Source organism: Mastomys coucha, unplaced genomic scaffold, assembly GCF_008632895.1.
Source record: "Mastomys coucha isolate ucsf_1 unplaced genomic scaffold, UCSF_Mcou_1 pScaffold20, whole genome shotgun sequence".
In the NCBI taxonomy this organism is placed as follows: Eukaryota; Metazoa; Chordata; class Mammalia; order Rodentia; family Muridae; genus Mastomys; species Mastomys coucha.
Window position 1 is genome coordinate 20,793,546 of NW_022196903.1, and position 20,020 is coordinate 20,813,565.

At 37.8% G+C, this 20,020-nt stretch overlaps 1 protein-coding gene across 2 annotated transcripts in view; it reads right to left on the reverse strand.

Moving 5' to 3' along the window:
- Positions 1 to 2,548: 2,548 nt before the first annotated feature.
- The window catches only part of Pot1 (protection of telomeres 1), a 65,938-nt gene continuing 48,466 nt past the window's right edge, over positions 2,549 to 20,020 (reverse strand). For both annotated transcript variants that reach the window (XM_031381306.1, XM_031381307.1), the window contains 9 exons: positions 16,302 to 16,387; positions 15,106 to 15,168; positions 12,184 to 12,340; positions 10,236 to 10,441; positions 9,446 to 9,581; positions 7,489 to 7,577; positions 5,725 to 5,816; positions 4,056 to 4,161; positions 2,549 to 3,040 (listed from right to left, as the gene is read on the reverse strand). In XM_031381306.1, coding sequence (XP_031237166.1) covers positions 2,928 to 3,040; positions 4,056 to 4,161; positions 5,725 to 5,816; positions 7,489 to 7,577; positions 9,446 to 9,581; positions 10,236 to 10,441; positions 12,184 to 12,340; positions 15,106 to 15,168; positions 16,302 to 16,387 — 1,048 coding nt within the window. In that variant the 3' untranslated portion in view covers positions 2,549 to 2,927. The remainder of the gene's footprint in view (positions 3,041 to 4,055; positions 4,162 to 5,724; positions 5,817 to 7,488; positions 7,578 to 9,445; positions 9,582 to 10,235; positions 10,442 to 12,183; positions 12,341 to 15,105; positions 15,169 to 16,301; positions 16,388 to 20,020) is intronic.

Consider the following 20,020-nt stretch of genomic DNA (forward strand, 5'->3'; position numbering starts at 1 on the left):
AATAACTAAAATAATCCGGAATAGTAAATGAAATGCTGAAAGTATCGCCACCCTAGATTTTAAAAATTTCAGTAATAAAAACATTATGGTATTGGCATAAAACTGAAACTTTGACCAATGGAACTGAATTGAAGACCCAGGCATAAATCTACACACTTTTGGACACTTGGCTTTTCATAAAGAAGCTAGAAATATACTTTGAGAAAAGGATAGCATCTTCAAAAAAATAATGCTGGCCAAACATGTAGAAGAAAGGAGGAAGAAAAAGAAAATATCCCACTGGGACTCCAAATCAGTGAAGGCACAGATCTATGAATATAGCAGTATGCCATTACAAATTATTTCATTGATTTTTTTTCCCATTGTTTTGTTTGGGTCTACCCTAGGTCGTTGGGCTATTCAGTCTCTAGTTCCTGACACTCTAGGTAGTATATACCATGGGCTCTCTTGTGGCATGGATCTCAAGTTAAAGAAGAAATTGGTTGGCCAATCCCAAAAGCATGGGCACCCCTAAATGGGATGTTTTCATCAAACCTCTCCCCTAAAGGCTCAGGGAATTATACAGAAGAGGATGCAGAAAGACTGTAAGAGCCAGTGGGGATGGAGGACACTAAGGAAACAAGGCCTTGTAGACATAACAGGACTAACACACACGAGGTCAGAGACTACCTGCATGTACAAAGCCTATATAGATTTAAGCCAGACAGGGTCCCAGTGCTCAGTGAAACTAGATATGGACTCCCAACCATAACCAAGAAAGTATTTTCAATTTGTGACCACTGGCAAGGAAACACCTAGCTTTCTCCAGTGGAGTCTCACTAGTAATATTAACCCAGAAGTAAATGGCTAACAAAAAACAAACTCAATGGTATTTTGTAGACATTTTCGTTTCATATTGCTTTATTTGGGATTCCACCCCCTCACTTCCTTTCTGTCGTATGGGACTTTTGTTTGTATGTTATGGCCTTTGATGATTTTGTTTCACAGATTGCTTTTATATGTGTGTATGTATTTTTTTTTTTTTTGGTATTATGGCTTGTTTTCCTTACCTGTTTGTTTTCTAAAGAGAGTAAAAACAAACCCTATAAACTGATAAACACTGTTGAACAAAATGCAGAACATTCAATTGTGTTAATACCTCAATAATGAAATGTAGGAATGCTTTACATAAGACTACTGAAAAAAGATAAGATACAGATGATTCACAAAAAATCATAAATCTCATCATTTTATTAGCTTGGTATACAATGAAATAACTTCTAATATTCCAGAGAAAAGCTGAAGGTCAAACATACTATTTGGTTCAAAGAGATGAATGGGCAGCAAGAGCACCCAAATAAGGCATTCTGTCGTGTCTTCCAAAAGTAGATCAGTATAGTTGGGCTCACTGAGACAAGCATTTGTTCAACCAGCATTCAGTTAACCTGATACTCACGTGTGGATGCAGAGGGAGAATTCGTTCATAAGTTGCTAAGCAGATTTTTCTGTATTAAAAAAACCCAAAATCAAAAAAACAAAAAACCACCAAACAGCATAGAAGGTGCCACAGACCGGGTTCACTGCGGGGACCACTTGTTCCACAGGATGAGAGTTCTGGTCAGGTGGACAAAAAATTCGGCGAGTGACAAACGGAGTCGACACAAGGAAATGCTGAGTCGGAGTATATTTCTTAAAAATGGCATCAGGCTTTTACAGTCACTACAAAAGAGAAATGAAAAATCTGGCAGCTCAGCAGTTGAGGTACATCTGAGGCCACCTGAAACACACTGGGTCTAAAGCAGCCACCTCTTCTGGACAGGTGTGCGCCCCCCCACCCCCAGGACCCAAGCGCTATGGGAGGGGGAGAGGGGCTGAGGACTGCATGAAGCTCGAATGCTCTCTCTCGAATCTGAATGTATAAGTCTGTGCACAAAATGAAAACCAGGCTTATATAGTATACAGAAAACAGGGCAAATGACAAAAGTCACGTAGGCAGGCGAGGGCACATAGGCAAGTGGGGGCCACATCAAGGTCAGTAAGATCAGGCATCAAGACAGAACACATAGGCAAGTGACGGTCAGCATCTAGGTGCAAAGCAGAAGAGCCCTTCTCACTGGGGCTATCTTTACAGTCCCAAGCTAATTGTCTGGGTCTGTTGGAGGCAAGCACTAGGAAGTCCCAATCTAGCAATTCCTGAGAATGTTCTTAAGTGAGGGAAGCCCTTCAATTACTCTCTGGTATGTAAAGCAATTCTGTCTTCTGTGGGACTGCTCTGAGAATTCTATGTTTACAGTAGCAATAGTGCCTGACCTCTGTTGCTAACTCTAAGGACACCCTGTCTTCCATGTGAGAAATTCCAAGCTAACGACAGCTTGGTAGATATATTGGAACACTGTGCTAGCCAGGGAACAATGCCCAATCTTAAGTTTTAGCTATTTACGAATCATTTCCTGGGGTACCTTTATGCCTGAATAAGACATGTTGACGACTGGAAAGACTAATCTGGAATACGACTGAGTTAGGAGATGCCAACGACTGACTGAATACCCAGGAGGCACAAACTCCCTTTGAAGTCATAATGACTCTGATCCATGATCAGGCTTTCAACCCTGATACTGCAGACTTTACTGGTGTAGATAAGTGGGCATGGCAAGAAAGAAAATTAGATCCCAATGTTTTATAAATGAGAGCCAAGAAAGCCTGGTTCTCCCCAACCAGCGCTGCCTAATTTCGTACCTTCCCAGACATGATGACAAGGGACTTTTGACATGTTCACAAGACAGCATAAATAACAGTAAGATATTTTTTGTACAAAAGAACTAAACAAAAAAAAGTGAAAAAGGATAAAACACTTTTTTACAATAGCAAAGTGTCTTCTGGTATTCTCAGAGTGTCAAGACCTTTTCTAAAATTGTAAAAGTCCATACACACTGTACAGAACAGTAGCACTAGACAGCATCTTCTGCAACTGTGGTATCAAAAATCTGGTAGCAAATTCGTTTCTCTGTTCCGATGGTGACATTGTAGGACTTGATGAGGCACTCTAGCCATGGGTATGCATCTACAGATCAAAGGAAACATCATTTAGAAAGTAAACTAAGCACAGAACTGGTAATGCTGACTAATTTTAATTTTTCCCCCAGGAACAGATGAACATGATTGGGATTACAGGACACCCAACAGCAGAGACAGCTGTCACAATCCTACCTCAGCCACATTCCCACCTCAGCCACATTGCCACATTTCCAGTGCTGAGTGCTTACTGGCCTCCCCTGACTTTTCTTTGATGAGTTGGAAAGAAATGGATCCTGAACTTCAGATCAAGTCAGCCTGAGTGTTAACATGTGACCTGCCCTGTAGGATGTAGTTATGGACCCTCACCATACTGGCAGGAGTGGTGGTGCCATCTCTACACTCTGAAAAGAGTTCAGATTCATTTCTAACATCAACAGAAGGCTCAGGACGGTCTGACAGCATCTGGTATGGCCCTAATGTCAGCAAGGGTAAAGTGTGAGACACTTCTATGCATGACTGTTAGAACTGTACATTGTAGAGAAACAGAATCTCTGGTCACAGAAGGACATGGTGGCAGTCAAAACTGGTATAACTTCATCTGGACAGGAGCATGTTGACAAGCCAGTGTTTGTGCAGAAACAACTAAAGCTCATAAATTTTGCAAAGTAAAAATTTAAAATTCAGAAGTCCATTAACATAGAAAAGAAAACTCATCAATAAGTCAAGATAAATGCAGATTATTTTTAGGACATGTTTCGTGTAGAAATTGCATCCACTTTGTATAATTACAGCTTCAATGTCTGAATGCTGTAAGTGTAAAATAAGAGTCAAATGTACTGTGATCAAAGCTGCTATGTTTTAAGTGTATTTCAAACTATTTTAACACTCCTTTATTTTTATTTATTTCAGCTACTATCTCACCAAAATATGGGTAACAGTTACTTTTCTACAACTGGACTCACACTTGGCTTACTTCCAGGCTACAGATTTGAAACATGCTAGGTATTTTTCTAAGAAAACAGAGAGGGAGGGTGTGGTGGCATCTTTTAATTAATGCCTACCAACTTTAATTCCTGGGGGACATATCATATCCATGATCATTTCCAGATTTCTCTGAAGGTTGTCATCAGTGAGGACTTCGGATGCTGGGATCTTAAAAAAGTTTTCCTAAAAATGACAAACACAGGAAATATTAATCTTTTGAAAAAAAAAACTTCAATGTGCGGTTAGAGAGATGCCTCAATGTTTAAGAGCACTGGCTCCTTTACCAGAGGACTCAGGTTAGATTCCTAGTACCTACACAAGTGGCTAATAGCCACCTGAAACTCCTGTTGCAGGGGTCTGATACCCTCTTGTGACCTCCACATGGACCATGCACACACATGGATAACTGACATACATAGAGGCAAAACATTTATATAAATAAAAAAGAAAAAGCTTCAATGCACAGAATTTCAACATCTAATTTGCTAAAATGACCTAATATACTCATTAGTCTACTAAGGTTGTAGGATCTATAAATTGGAATACTTGTCTAAGTGAAAACCTGATTCACTGCTTTAATGGTAGAAGAGCTTTGAGATGCACTCACATACACAACAAGGTCATGCAGCAGTGCTGATGGGATCTTTGTACCCCAGGAAGTAAATCTATTGTGAGATATGATAGAGTCTAGCATTAAGAAAACAAGCACTTATTTTTCTTTCCTCTTCTAATTTAGGTTCCAGAGAAGAAAATTTTCTTGCTTTGCTATTTATTCTATTTTCAACACACGAGGCACACAGCAGCTGCCTGTAAATATTCACTTAAGTGTATGGATGAATTGGGAAAACAGAAGAAAATTTCTTGACCTTAACTTGGATTGTTTTGCAATTTATATAAATTAGAACACCTCTCATCCCTCAAATAAGAAAACCCTTTTACCCTAGTAAATGGCTGGTCTTCTTCTTAGCTTTTAGTGTTTCATGCCCTGAGAGCCTGACTTGACTGTGCCTACTGGAACTACGGGTTACTCTCAAACATCTAACAATGTCATCTGAGGTTGAAGAGTTTAGGACATGCATCATTAGCCTTACCCCAGGAAGAGAGTCACCAGCCACATGGGCAGTCAGTTCTGAATGAAAACATATATGGCAAGTCCCATCAGGGCCTAGGTTAATCTTTCCTCATTGTCAGGACTCCACACAGCACAGGGAAATAGCAGGTTCTGATTATATGGAGAGGATGATCAAAGGATCAAAGCTAAGGGTGGCCTCAGGGACTAGTCCTTGGGCAACTATGAGTGTCAGCAGTGAGAGCATTGGCTCGGATTCTCTGCAACTTATACAACAATACTTGCGTATCAAGTGACTTCATCTATTTTAAGATCAATGTGTGGAGCCTTACAAAACACAGTGAGAGGATGGCAGTGTGGCTGCCTGCTTCCTAGTAGCAGAACTTCTGTATGACAGGGAGAATGATGCCTCAAGCTCTGATTACTTGTCCAACTTAAAATATGATTTATAATAAAAATCAAAGGCAAAGATACGATATTGGATTTATGTGGTCATATTTTATTTATCTACTTTAAGTAATTTTAAATCCTTCTAAGAACAAAATAAAGAGAAGCTGAACTCTAGGCTTTAAAAGTTCTCAATAATTTGCACTGAGGTAAAACTAAGAAGTATGAATATATAAAAAAATTTAAACATAAAATTTTAGTGAACTACATTTAGCAGTTCTGTTACTCACAGAATCCTTGAGGTAAGCGTCCAATACTCCTGTTCCGTCATCCAGAGTGAAAGCCATAACAAACACATACTGCAGCAGCACAATGCCCAGGACTGGGGAGGGCAAAAAGCACATTATGTCTGGCAACTAGACGTTTTATAAGATGAGCTCTATTATGTAGCGACAAATGATGCTTACTAAGAGAATTTATAAGAGAAAGAAAATGTGTACTTAGGAACTGTCTGCTCCAGTATTAATTTGTTAAATTCATGAAGCACACCAATGTGTTTATATAGGGATAGCCTCGTGATGTAAGCAATTGTATCTTAATACTTGATAGAAACCATAAAAAGTGTTAATAAAATGTAACACATTGCATTCTAATAATATGAAAAGTCAAACTAAAATTACAGAGCATTCTAAAAAGGAACATGCAGTTCAGTGTCTTTCTTAGTTTATTCCTATTTGTATTATGAGAATAGATAAGTTTCTTTTTTTTTTTTTTTTAAGGAGATGTTCTTTGGCTGAAAGAACAAAATTGTTAGAATCTGGGATTCCCTAATTTGCTAGGCTGAACAAGAATGAATAAATTAGATGCACCAAATCACATGAGAATCGGCCATTAGGGTTAACATCCTCTTATTGAAAAGTTGAAGAAACCACATAGATATATGGGATGTTATATCACCTTCAATCCACAAAGCCCACATTCTAGTAGAATTAATTAAGCAGGCAGACAAGTCAGAAGAATAAATTGGCAACAGACAGAATTTTAGTATTCAATAGCAGTAAAAGAGAAACAGAGTGTGGAGCTTCAAAATGCCCCAAGAGGTTATACTGGAACAAAACTGGTGAACTCAAAAACTATGCTGAGAAATGCAAAAGGGGATTGATTACCCAGCTCAAAGTAACATGGACTGCAGGGTATGACAGTCATATCACAGAGCTACATATAAAAAGCAACCCCCCGCAAGTGCACATACATCCATTTAAAATATTTTATAAAACAAAACTCCAGTCTAGCAGAAAGAATCTGGGTGATCATTTAAAAAAAAAAAAAAAAAAAAAAAAAAACTATTCTGAGTTTCCCAAATGGAACCTACAGCTGTCAATATCTTTGAAAGATAATTTCTGAGAAGATAATTGGCCGAGTAGAATGCTTACGGATGAGATAAAGGAGTACGGAATGAGGAAAAGTGATAAAGGGGGAGAGAGTATTGGCTTTAAAACATAAACTTGATGGAGGCACTAGATACTGTCAAACCTAGATTGTTTTCCTTATAGAAGATTGAATGGATACATACACTAATGACAGGACATGGTCCATGTAACTTGTGCATAGGCAGACTTGGCTTCAAGATCAAGGACAGTCTAAAAATTGCCCTGGTCCTGGGAGCCATATACATGGGCAAGGTGATCAGTGATGTGTGTAAGAGAAAAAGACTCCTTTCCCCTGGCTAAGGACTTGGGAGGAATGTAACAGTCATCTCAACATCTCTTCCAATGGTACTATAGCGTCAGAGAGATTTGCTCAGGACCTATGTTTGCAATCAATGATTAAATGAAAAACAAATGAGCAAGTACTAAAATATGTATGTGATTACGATGCTTGGAAATATTTGCAAGCAATTTAAACATTCAGTCCTCATTCTCAATATAATTACTGTAAACAGATTTCAACTTAGCAAACAGGCTAGTTCTGCCAAAAATAACAATACATATTAAAGAACAAATCAGTGAGATGATAGGGAGAATTGAAATTATATAACATAGCAATTTATCTACCTTCTGCCACAGAGGAAGGAATCCATGGTCCTTTATTAAGAAGAGAATTTAGGCTTTGTATAGGTTTCAAGCTTGAACACTGTTTACATCTGAAATGAATAAATGAAAAACAGCAAATATTTAAATATAATCAAATTCATCTAATTATCACATCCTATTCAAGTATGGACAGTTTTACAAAGTCAGTTACTAAATAAAAAACATAACATTGTCTATATTGTAGTATGCTTGTGTCAAGAGAATTATGAATAGCTTTCTACATAAAAGCAATTAAAGATACTGTGGGTATGGTGGCTTGAGTGAGAAAGGCCCCCTAGGCTCATACATTTCAATGCTTGGATTCATTGTGGTAGACTATGAAGGAACTCTTAGGAGATGTTGTGCCATGCTAGAGGTGTGTCACTGGGTGTAGACTTTAAGGTATCACAAGCCCACACCTGGCCCGTTCTTGCTCTTTCTAACTCCAACTTGCAGGTAAGATGGGAGTCCTCAGTTTTGCTCCTGCACCAAGCCTGCCTGCCTGCTGCCATGCACCCCACTGTGATGAGCATGGATTCGGCCTCTGAAACTGTAAGCAAGCCCCAAATTCAATGGTTTCTATCATAGGTGGCCTTGGTTATGGTGTCTCTTCACAGTAACAGAACAATAACTAAGATAATGGGTTTGAGATTAGAGCTTTTATGTTGAGACTCAGCAATTGGACTCTAAATCAAATAATAAATTAGGTTATGAGTTTTCTTGTTAAAACAAAAAGACTCAGGAGAGAAGTTACAGGAACTCTTTGAATTTATGGGTTTGATAGCAGTATCTGAGGGCCACAGCTTTACCAAAACAATAAGAAAAAATTATTCTGAATGAAAGGTGAGAACAAATAATAGTTTAGGTTAAAATATTGCTTTTAGTAAGCCCATATTCAGGTTTTGATATTTCAACTAAGTGGCATATAAGTCTTACAGAAAGTTTAAAGATATGGAGACACTGGGTGCTTTAGAGCAAAAATAGTTACTAATTAATTTTACTTTATTGTTGAAGGTTTCCATCCATTATGTATGAAACAAAACAAAGGACAAAGCTCACTGGTCACTCTAAGGACCACAATCAACTACCTTTGATAATGGCAGAAAGTAATTTTATAATGAAAATCTAAATTTAGTTTGATTAGTAATAATGACTAACAAACCTAGCTACACCTTAGGAGAAGGAAAGGGAGAGAGGGAGAGAAGACAGGATCTATCCAGGCTGTAGAACAAGGCTTCTCAAAATGGTGTTTTTAGGGTAACTGTTTCATCAGCGGTAAAGGGCGCTTTATTTCCTCTTCCTTCCAGGTCTATAGACCTTGCACTTTCTGCTGGTTTTCAGTGGCAGTGACTCTCTGCAAGGTACAAGCTCAGCAGCTATGTAATTCACTTAACTGGACTTGCAACTCTGAACTGTCCCTTTAGGTAGCAACTTAATTCTTACGAAAGAAACAAAATTTAGGATATGACTTAGGAAGACAATACTCAGTCTTATACCCACTGTGATTTACCATGCATACAGAGTATGTATAGGTGTATGTATATACATGTGCTAGAATAGAACTATTCAAGAAAAATTTAGTATGGATGCTCTTGAACTCACAATGAAGTTACATCAATACATTTAACCTAGTGAATATAGCATCCAGCACACAGTTGCCTACCTTAACAATCCTGTTATCCATTCAAATTCTGAATTTGCTATCTCTCCCTAGCATGTGAGTGTTATGCTACACACTTGACTGGAAAAGATTAAAACAACATTTCAAGAAGAGTTTACTGAACCTGTATTGTATCCGTATGATTCTAATGCAATCATTATAGCTTGGGAACTATTTCTAACGACAAACTAGTACAAGTAAGTACCTACTGCAAATAGGACAGCCTGGGGGGCAAGCCACGAGACAGCTGTAACCCAAGATCTTGAGCTGACCACATACCCATAGTGATGCACCTTGCCCTGTATGAGGAATGGGGCTGAAAGGTCGAGGAGCTCCAGGTGCTCAGGGCCAGACCGCACAGGGATCACACTGTGGAACTTGCTGGATAGTTTAGAGATTTCACAGAGCCTTCCTCCTTTAAATAAATAAGTAAGTAAATAAATAAATAAATAACGCAAATATAACTGGAGCAAGATATGAGATATAAGTAACACATGAGATACAGCAAATTCTACAAAGAATGACAAAGAAAGGGAATTGTAAATTTAGAAGAAAACAAATTCAGCAGGAGAAAGAAAAGAAAATAAAATGAACAAAATAAAACAAAACAAACCTCTAACATAAAAATTAGATTAAAAAACCCAGAAAATTAAATATAGTATAATTCCATCCTTTTAAAGTTGTCATTACCATGGTTTCTCAAGGGTCTTTTCCTTGACTTGTATTAGTAGAGGACATTTATCCCATTTTTATAAAACAACAGTGACATCCAGAGGCCAAGATTACATTAGCTATACATAGCAACCAGCCTTTTTACTACATTACTATCCAACTAGACCTGCTCAAAGCTGACAAGATTACAGAACAGATACCCAACAAGGTACATAAGTGCAAGTTTTCATAACTTGAAAATGCACAATTCAGGTAAATGGTTATACATATTTGGATCTAGCTGATGTACTATTTTGGGGAATTTGAATTAACAGTATTTTATTAGGTGCCCATAAGGCATAGTTAACATAATTAATTTGCAAGACAATAATCTAAAACCTAATAATAAGTCTTTTACCTTCTATCAAAATTAGACATTCACTTGGAAGCGGGAGAATGCTATCCTTTTTCACAAAATGAATAGCGACCTGCCGTCCTCCCTGGTCCTCCGTGGTCCAGACCTCTGAATCATACCATGATGTAGCTTGCAGCTTGATGTTTGGAGCTTCAGTTGCAGCATCTTGCAAAATTTTATCTAAATTGTACTCATGTGGAACTTCTTGCCTAAAATTATTGATAATGAAGAATCAGAAATACTATATATAAATTCTAATTTGATAAGTCATCCAAAGGAAAAAAATCTTAGGGGTTACTCAAGTGTTAAAACTTGCTACTCCTGCATAAAACTGAGGTTCGCTTCCCAGCACCCATATGAAGCTACAATACCATCCATAATTCTAGTTCTGATCTCTGTGGGTGCCAGGTATACACATGATATGCACACAAAGTAAGTGGATGTGGGACAAATTTTTAAAAATATCTCATAGGCATATTAAATCAGCTCTAGTTTCTTAAATTAAGGAGATAATTCATTTTTCAGATTTAACGAATTTTATTCAATATATGTTCAACATTGTATAGCAAGGTAAATCTGTGTCCTAACTGGGGCATAGGCTGACTGTGTTGGTGAGCACATGCCATGGTGATGTGTAGAAGTCAGGTCAACAGGCCTGTCAGCAGGCATCTTTACCTGCTGTCCTGTCTCCTTGGCCCAGGCTTGCGTTGGAGCCCCGGGTTATAGTTATTCCCAGTACCAGGCTGCTGGTAGACAGCTATACAAGTAGCTCTGTCTGCACCCCAGTTAATCTCTCTGCTACAAGGTACCTACTTTAAAATAGTTTAACTTCACTCATCTTTAGTAATATGTCATAGAAGTCACAAATATTCATGGAGTATAAATGGCATGGATTAGAATGAAAAGTTCTAAGTGACAGATCATGTTGGAAACAGGCAACCATGGGAGGTCGGAGGTTGGGGTCAGGGGAGGAGGTATGGGATGTGGAACAGTCAGTGGGTGGATTGGGAGGGGGATAAAATCTGGAGTGTAAAAAAAAAAGAGAAAATAAATAAAAAAAAAAAAAGAAAAGAAAGAAAAGGTCTAAGTGCTTATCCTAATCCTGTCAGCAGCTGTTTGGAACTCCAGGTAATCTCTCACACTCAGTAAGATGCCTTATGCTTTATTTCTATAGTTTAATCGTAATTTCCAGGTAAGACCATGTGGGCCGAAAACAGATTCCTTGGATTTAAGGATCAAATTTCTTTACAAATGCTACAATCTCAAATTTTGTAAGGAAAAAAACACACACTATTCTAGAGCTATATTAACAAATAACACGCATACACACATATTATAGGTACAAGTACAGCTGGGCTTTATGTGACAGCACACTAGAGCTTGAGCTCGACGGACACTATCCTGATGGAGATTTTCATGGACTCTGTTTCTCCAAAACAGCATTTTCTATATTTCAAGGGAAGATGGTACATTATATTAAAGAGGGTAACAGGAGATAAAATTCATTATCTAAACGTGTCTTGTGATGAATTCATATTAATAAGATTACAAAAAATTCTATGTATATATTCACATTAACTAGTGTTTGGAAGCAAGACATTGTACTTATTACATTACCATTATTCAGCATAACAGAAAATTTTCTGTTATAGCTACTATAGTGTATCAAACCTACTAAACCTTGAATTTTAAGCCTGCAAATAGACTATTTTATTTATTATACACTACACAGAAGGAGTTTTTGGAGGAATTTAGTACTTCCCCTATAAGTCATCAGCATTCTTTTAAAATACTACAAATTAATCAAATCATAATTTACTTATTTTAGAACTTAAAACTTCACATACAGGCAACCATACACACATATGGACATGCATATATATAAATAATGAACAATATGACATGAACGGTTTTTGTTTGCTTCTTTGTTTTAATTTTGGGAAGTACTTACAATGAATGACATTGAGGACAAAGAAGTTTAACAGACTGCGAGAGTCTTCTGGGCAAGTACGATCTCAGCTTGGCGCGGACTCTGTATTGTTGAGGAGCTTTTTGCTTCAAAATGGCACACAGTGGTGTTTTCTCTAAATATTGGTGATTTGTAAGTACTGTAAAGAATTTTTACATTAAATCAGAGTAACTAATGTACAGGAGTCTTAGCTACATCCGGCATGAATTCTCCTGAAGCAAAGATTTACTATAAAACCAATCTCAGCTACAGTTCAGTTTCTAGATGGAAACAGTACCAGGCACACAGCAGATACTCATCAAACTTAAATCACATGCTGAGCAACTGGAACAAGGGCTAATTTAAGTACATACCATGTGCTTAGGCATCTTCATACCATTAAATACTATGTGCTTATGTATGTTAATGTAGAAGTAACAGAAATTTCCATGAACTAACTTACAGGAAACTTGATAGATCATTTTAACAAGAAAATGAATATTACCTGTATAAAGTGTCAATCAGCTCACCATCAACTTCTCAGACAATGCAATAGGTCATAGCTTACATGCCAACTGGATTTTATCAAACATTAACAAAATGTATTTGCTAAATAAAAATTATCTGCCACACAGGGTAACACAGTCCTGGGTATCTCAAATTCAAGACTTATTGAATCCTCTTTCATTAAAGAATCAGAATGTGAGAACAGAAATGGAGATTCGGAGAATTCAATTATCACAGTCATGCAGTATGGGAAAGAAAAGGGATTCATTTTATAAGCAGAAAGGGGCAAGAGGAGAGGCAGGAAAGGAGGATGTGGGAGAGGGGAAGCAAACAGAGTCAACAACAGAAGAAAGAGCAGTGGGAGGAAATGCCTGGGAAATAGAAAACTGCAAGGTTTGGGATAACTGAAATGAGTTGACCTTAAGCAGTTTAAAGCAACTGCTTTGACTCAGTTCCTACTATTTAATTCAGGGTGCTAATACTTCCCCAGGCCCTACAAACCTCAGTAAGGAAAATGCCTTTACACATAGCTCTAATGCAACAGAGACATTCAAAGAATACAGGTTCCCTCCTGTGCTAAGTGGCTAAGTGCTGTGTGAAACACCCATGTTGTGCAGACCTGATCCACTTAAAGTAAAATGAATACATGCCTCATTTCACCTTGGAGGTGATCTTTTAAAATATTTGAACTTCCTATTAGTTTCAAACTTAAATAAAAATTGTGAGACCATAAAGATGTCCTGATATGCTTCAAAAAGATCTACCTACTGTAATATACTAGTCTCTGCATCTACCTTTGTTTCTCTCCTTACAGTTTTGTAACTGAATTATTGAGAGTAGCTTCCATTCTTTGTCTTTCCTAATACACTTCAGTATTTCATGAAAAACAATTGTTTCACTGAAATAACTGTAGTAACTGTTTCAAAGATAATCAACTTGGATTTAATACTATTATACAATTTTCAGGTACTTAAATCTTTCCAATTGATTAGACTTTTCTGCTCTAATCTTGACAATGCAAAATATTTGTCACATTAATTCTAACTTGAAATGGCCCCCCAGTCTATCACGTCCACTTCATGACACGGACTTGGGAATGAGGAACTCACGCTGCTGAGTAAGCATCATTTGGGTCTGGCTAGTATTTCCTCCTGCTCAGATTGAGGAATGCATTTTGGGCAGAGAGGCTCCTTTGTGACACTGGCTCTTATGTAATCTAGGAAGAAGTCTATTAGACAGGGGCTTGCCCTGCAGTGGAGGGAACTGGTGCAGGTGAGGAGAGGGTATTCAGCATTACTCTACTCTGAACTAATTTCCAACTTTGCAATTAGTAAGGCAGTAACTAGAAATGGGTAAGAACATTATTCTTTATCAAATATTTAGAAACCAATTGTTTGTTCACAAACCAGTGTTTAGCTTCATGCTTGCAAAATGGTGAATTTTCAAATATCATTTTTATGAGGTAGCATTTCATCTTTTAATAATTTTCCATTCAATCGCAGTTCATTACTTTATTAGCAACCTGTGTTTGTACAATCCAGTTTTACTCAATGAATCTAACCCACCCTTAACATTTAATTTGATGATCATATTGTTTCAGATTTGGTATTTTCTATTAACTGAGAATTTCTTTACTTTCTAGCAATTCAGGATGTTCTTGGTTTAGCTCTAATTTCCTTGCCCAAATGTTGGAATCTGCTTTTCTCTAAAGACATCAGGACTATCTTTCCAGGTGAAGACTTGTCTGTACATTTCATATGATTACTGCTTCCAGAGGTCACTGCCTCCACCTGACAACACCTGCAATATTTTCCGCATAGTCATCTAAAGCCTGAGTATAAAGCCATCTTCAGTTCCAATAAAACATGTATTTTTATTCTTCCATTCCATACTTACATCTCCTTTCTCCAAGAGGAAAAACTTGTATTTTAAAGCATTATATATTTAATAAACTACTTAACAAATTATTTAATATACTTCTGTTAACAAATATTTTTTCTGAATTAAAGGGATTTTTCTCCAAGTTAGTCAAAATAACACAGTGTATGTGGTAAATGTGTACTATTACTGCTAATTTGGGTGCATAGTGGAAATATTTTTTTAGGTGCATAAAGTTAAATACATCGCATTTTACTGAATTAATGTCAGAGTATAATTTATACCATTAAGCTAATAACACACCCAAATGTAATAAGTTTTATAAGTCATACTGATCTTAACTTAAAATACATATTCAATAGATATGCACACGCATGGGTTTTACCTTAAACTAGTACAGTAGGAGGTAGTGGGACCAAAGATACACACAAACACTAACTGCTCCTGGGAAATCTAGTGTCACTGATGGATACAAAGGAATCGGTTGGGAAGTACAGACAGGCACCTGTACGCTGGTTACTGAATTGTGAGGAGTCTTACTTGTAGCAGAGACTTGCTGACATCGTTCTTCCTCATACAGTGATACTGAACCTGATCTGGAGCCTAAAGGAAGAGAAAAGCAAATCACAAAATTACACAGCTCTTTAACACGTCCACTAGAGGCTTACTGTAAAACTTGAAGAATACTGTCCAAAAAAATCAAAGAAAGTCGGAATAAATGGTGATATGTCTACTTTCCTAAAATTCAGGTATTACTAACAAAAATAGCAGGCTTAGTTATAAAAGTTGACAGGCAAGGTGTCTTTGGAAAATATAGAGAATTTAAAATAACAATTTAGTATATCAATCAAGGAACTTTGGTATTGATAGGAAGACAAACAAACCAGGAAAGTGTAGAAATCACCCCATGTTTTGATTGTTAGCAAAGGGAGGAAGCCCATCCACAGAGACCACAGGGTTTTTGTTTTGTTTTGTTGGTGGTGGGTATTTTTGTTTTGTTTTTATAAGAAATGGTTTTGCAACTTCTAGAAATTATTACTAAAAGATGGCGTATACTTCAAAATAAACCAATTAAGTGATGCCTTCGAAACCTCCAATAAATCTGTATTTATAGCCACTGGATGCTTTGGGAGATACTAAAGCCACATAAGCATGAAAAGGAGACAGACAGTGCTTCGAACTCCACGTGCACGCATCAGCACATGTCTCAGCATCAAGACATGAGCCACTGGCATATGTCCCAGCAGAGATGAATCTCAGAACATAGTGTGTGCAAAAGCAATCCCATTAAGATCAACAAGAAGAGTATCTTTGAGAGATTTGGATGACTCATGCTTATGCATTAGACAGCCATGTTTGGGCAAAACTCAACTTGAGCTAATTAAGATAAGGGAGTACCAAAACCTTTTGTTCCTTTTAGAAACTGACAAAGAAAGTGGTTGTTTAGGGAATTCATACAATGTTTTTGTGCGTGAGAATAAAAAACACTACACACATATCAAAAATCAAGTAAGCACTATTACTTTTATTTGAAGTTCTGATTATATATTTAAGGGTGAACCAAGCTCAGTAGTGCATAGGACAAAATAAATGTTTAAGGAGTTACTTCAATGAACATACACATATATACTGTAGAGTCAGATGAACTGAAAAGGGAGACCCAGGCAAGAAACCATTGAAAATTGTGCTCTATAATTATGAGGAAGTAAAATATCAGTGTTATAAATTGTCCTTACTTGATAGTGCAAAGTTGTCCTCATTTTTTGATTGACAGATACCATTTGAGGGCTCAGTGACTGCTAAATTTGCACCTTCTAAATCTCTAAAATGGAAGAATATAAAAGAAAATTGTGTAGCAAATTCAATAGAATAACTTTTAACTATATCCTCCCAAACCAGAAGTTCATTCATTAAGTTATATCATTCAGTATGATTCTAATCAAGAATCTATAGCTTTTATCAGATTATCTGAGACCTCTAAAGCTCTCACAATCAGAGTAGTAACATAGGAAATAACACTCAGTCAATGAAATACTATAAAAAAAAAATCTGGAAACTTAACGGTCAACATTATCAGTTATAATGATATCACTGAAGCTTGGAAAAATAAGATTAATCTGGGATTTAGTCCCTCTCAGCCTTCCCTTGGAGTCCATCCATCTCCATTGCTTTCTGACTCCACTGACCTGCAGAAAACCTTTCTTCCAGGGACCAGTGACTGCCACACTAGCCTGGGGTTCAGGTAGGAGACCTTCATTCTTCTTCCTGTGTTCCATTCTGAGATCTCCACATACAACCTTAGCCCAGATAAGCCTACTTGTCTGACCCCTTTCCCAGTTTAACATCTTGGTTCAGATGCTTGAGTGTAATTTTTCCCAGACACTTCTTTCAGCCATTCCTTCTAGTCTATTTCAATTCCTTCCTGACTTCGCACCAAACCAGCAGAACAGTTCTCCACTGGCCCAAGAACCACCTCCCTTTCCTGGAACCAGAACAGCCTGTTACCAGGAATCCCAAATTGAGCAAAAGCAATCAAAGAACAGAAAGTCCTCCAAAAACTGAAAAGCAGATGTCCACAACAAGAAACACCTTAAACAGCCTAACTGCAGATGCCCAAGGCACAGAGCAAAGACCCAAGAACGAAGAACAAGACAATATGCCTCCTCCAGAAGCCCAGAAGCCAATTACAATCGGCCCTGAGAAAAGCAATTAAGCCAAAGCACAAAACAAGAACAAAAGTAGCAAGTACTATCAAAGACCTTAAAAGGGATTATGAATACATTTCTAAAAGAAGACTATAAAAATACAAATAATTGAATGAAATAATGAAAACAATTAAAGGTAAGAAAGTAGACTTTAACAAAGAAATAAAATCAATAAAGAAAACTCAAAATGAAATAAAAATGGAAATGAAAAACTAAAGTCAAGCAAAAAAACCTCATAGGTAAGCCTAAAGAAGACAGAATTTCAGGTCTTGAAGACAAATTAGAAGAAATCTACAAGTTTGTATGGTGGTTTAAATATGTTAGGCCCCTGGGAAGTGGCAATATTAGGTGTGGCCTTACTGGAATAGGTGTGTCCTTATTGGAGGAAGTGTGTCAGTGTGGGGGTGGGATGTGAGTTCTAATTCTCAAGCTGCGCCCACTGTGAAAAGGGAGCCTCCTCCTAGATGCCAGCAGATAAAGATGCAGAACTCTCAGCTTTGCCTGAATGTTGTCAGCCACTAAATCTCTGAACCTGTAAGCAAGCCCTAATTAAATGTTTTTCTTTGTAAGAGTTGCCTTGGTTATGGTGTCTCTTCATGACAATGGAAACCCTAATGAAAAGAGAAGTTGGTACCAGGGGCTGGGGTATAACTAACATAGGCTTGAACATGTTTTTGTTTGAAAGAATGTGGGTTTGGGGACTCTGGATTTTGGAAAGCAGTGGAATGCTATAAGTGGGTCTTAATGGGCCACCCAAATAGGAATGCGGAAGAGACTGGTACTAAGGGTGATTTGAACTCTGTGGGCCTGGCTCAAGAGGTTTCTGAGGAGAAAATTTTAGTATGTTGCCTAGAAATCATTTTTGTGATATTTTGGTAGAGTGTGGTTGCTTTATGCCCTTGGTATGGTAAAGAGATTCAGATTAACTTCACTGACAAAGCAAGTCTCAAAAAAGCCCAGCAGAGACTTTGTTCTCTGGTATATTCTCATGAAGAGAATTTTGACCAAGCATCGCAAGCTTAGAAAGGAAAACACAAAATGTATTGGTTCAAGTATTAAAGGGGCACAAAGAAGAGAAATGGAGCTAAATCCTGAGTTCATGGATATCAAATGGAATTAAGGGAGTGGTGACCTTGGGGCAAGATCCCACCCAGCTAAGTTTATGTGTTTGCTGTTGAACAAGGGACAGGCATTATTATGACCTGGATATTATTTTCATTTAGACATAAGGAGATAGATATGATTGTGTGTAAAATCGACAAGAAATGGATTGTGATGGGTATTGTCAGTTGTCAACTTGACTATATCTGGAATGAACAATAATCTAAAAATGGAAGGTACATGTATGATTCAAATTGAAGCTGGAAGACAATGGCTTCTTGAGGCACAGTGGCCATAAAAAGCTTAAGTCCAGACATGGTAGTATGTGAATTTAATCCCAGAAGACAGATAAAAGCAGATCTCTGAGTTCAAGTCCAGCCTGGTACAGAGCAAATTACAGACAGAGAAAACCTTAGGTCCAGGCATGGTGGTACAGGCCTTTAATCCCAGCATTCAGGAGACAAAGGCATGCAGATCTGAGTTCAATTTCAGTCTACAGAGCAGAAGCATGAAGACAGCCAAGTTTAGGCAACTGAAAAGCAGAAATCGTGATGAAATAATAGAACACGGGGAACCATTTTTGAGCCTAGAAAGCAGCAAAGCTTGGCAGCGTTGGCCATATATATGCCTCTGGCTTTAGAGTCAAGAGTGGAAGGGGTTATTGAGACAACTGATATTGGTTAGCTGGAGCTAAGAAATTAGCAGTGACTAAACAGACACCAGTACCACTGACGTGGAATCTTCTGGGAAGTGTTTTCTGAGAGCACAAAGAAGCTGTGTTCCAGAGCTAGCCAAGGTTATACTTCATGCTGCATCTGGACTTGCTAATGTGTAAAAATTACCTAGGTGATACTGGTTTTGAAGGCATGAGGGGTCATGGAGAGTAGCGGAGGTTTAGCACTATTAGAAGCCAAGAAAAATGAAGGTGCAGCTTGAGTTGCAGTTGACAGACCAGGACTAACTGAAGGTGTCATGCAAAGAAATTGAGGCTTTAGTACCATGAAAAGAGCCTATAAGAGGCTATTGGTGAAAATACAGCCCACTTGCAGCCTAAGACCCCAGTGTATGGGAGATGCCCATACCATGAGATGACCATGAAGAACAGCAGTCAGTGGAGTGAAGTCAGCCAGAGCCTAGAGTGCTACAGAGGGTAGAGATGGAGAAGTGACCCAAGCCTTTTGGAGGAGCCCAGAAGATCATGTGTGGATCCCAGACATTAGAACAAAAAGCTGAGAAGTGGATGTTGCCTTGGATACTCAAGGTGTTAGAGATGCCAGAGCCTTGAGAAACCTACTGAGGAAGCTACTAATAGGAAATGGAATCAGTTCATTCCAGTCTCAGAAGAAAATAGTGTGTTGCAGTCAGCAAAGCTGGAAGGAACTGGACACCAGACATAGGGATAAAGTTTGGAGTTTTCCCAGCTGGTTTTTGGTTTTGCTTTGGTCCAGTATCTCCTCACCTTTTGGAATGGTAACTTATTTCCTGTGTCATGATACTTTGGAAGTATGTGAACTACTTTTGACTTTATAGGGGATTTCAGTTAAGAGATTGCATCAATCTCAGAAGAGACTTTGAACTTTGGACTTTTAACATTGTTGAGACTATTATAGACTATGGAGTCTTTTCAAGTTGGACTAAATATATTGTCG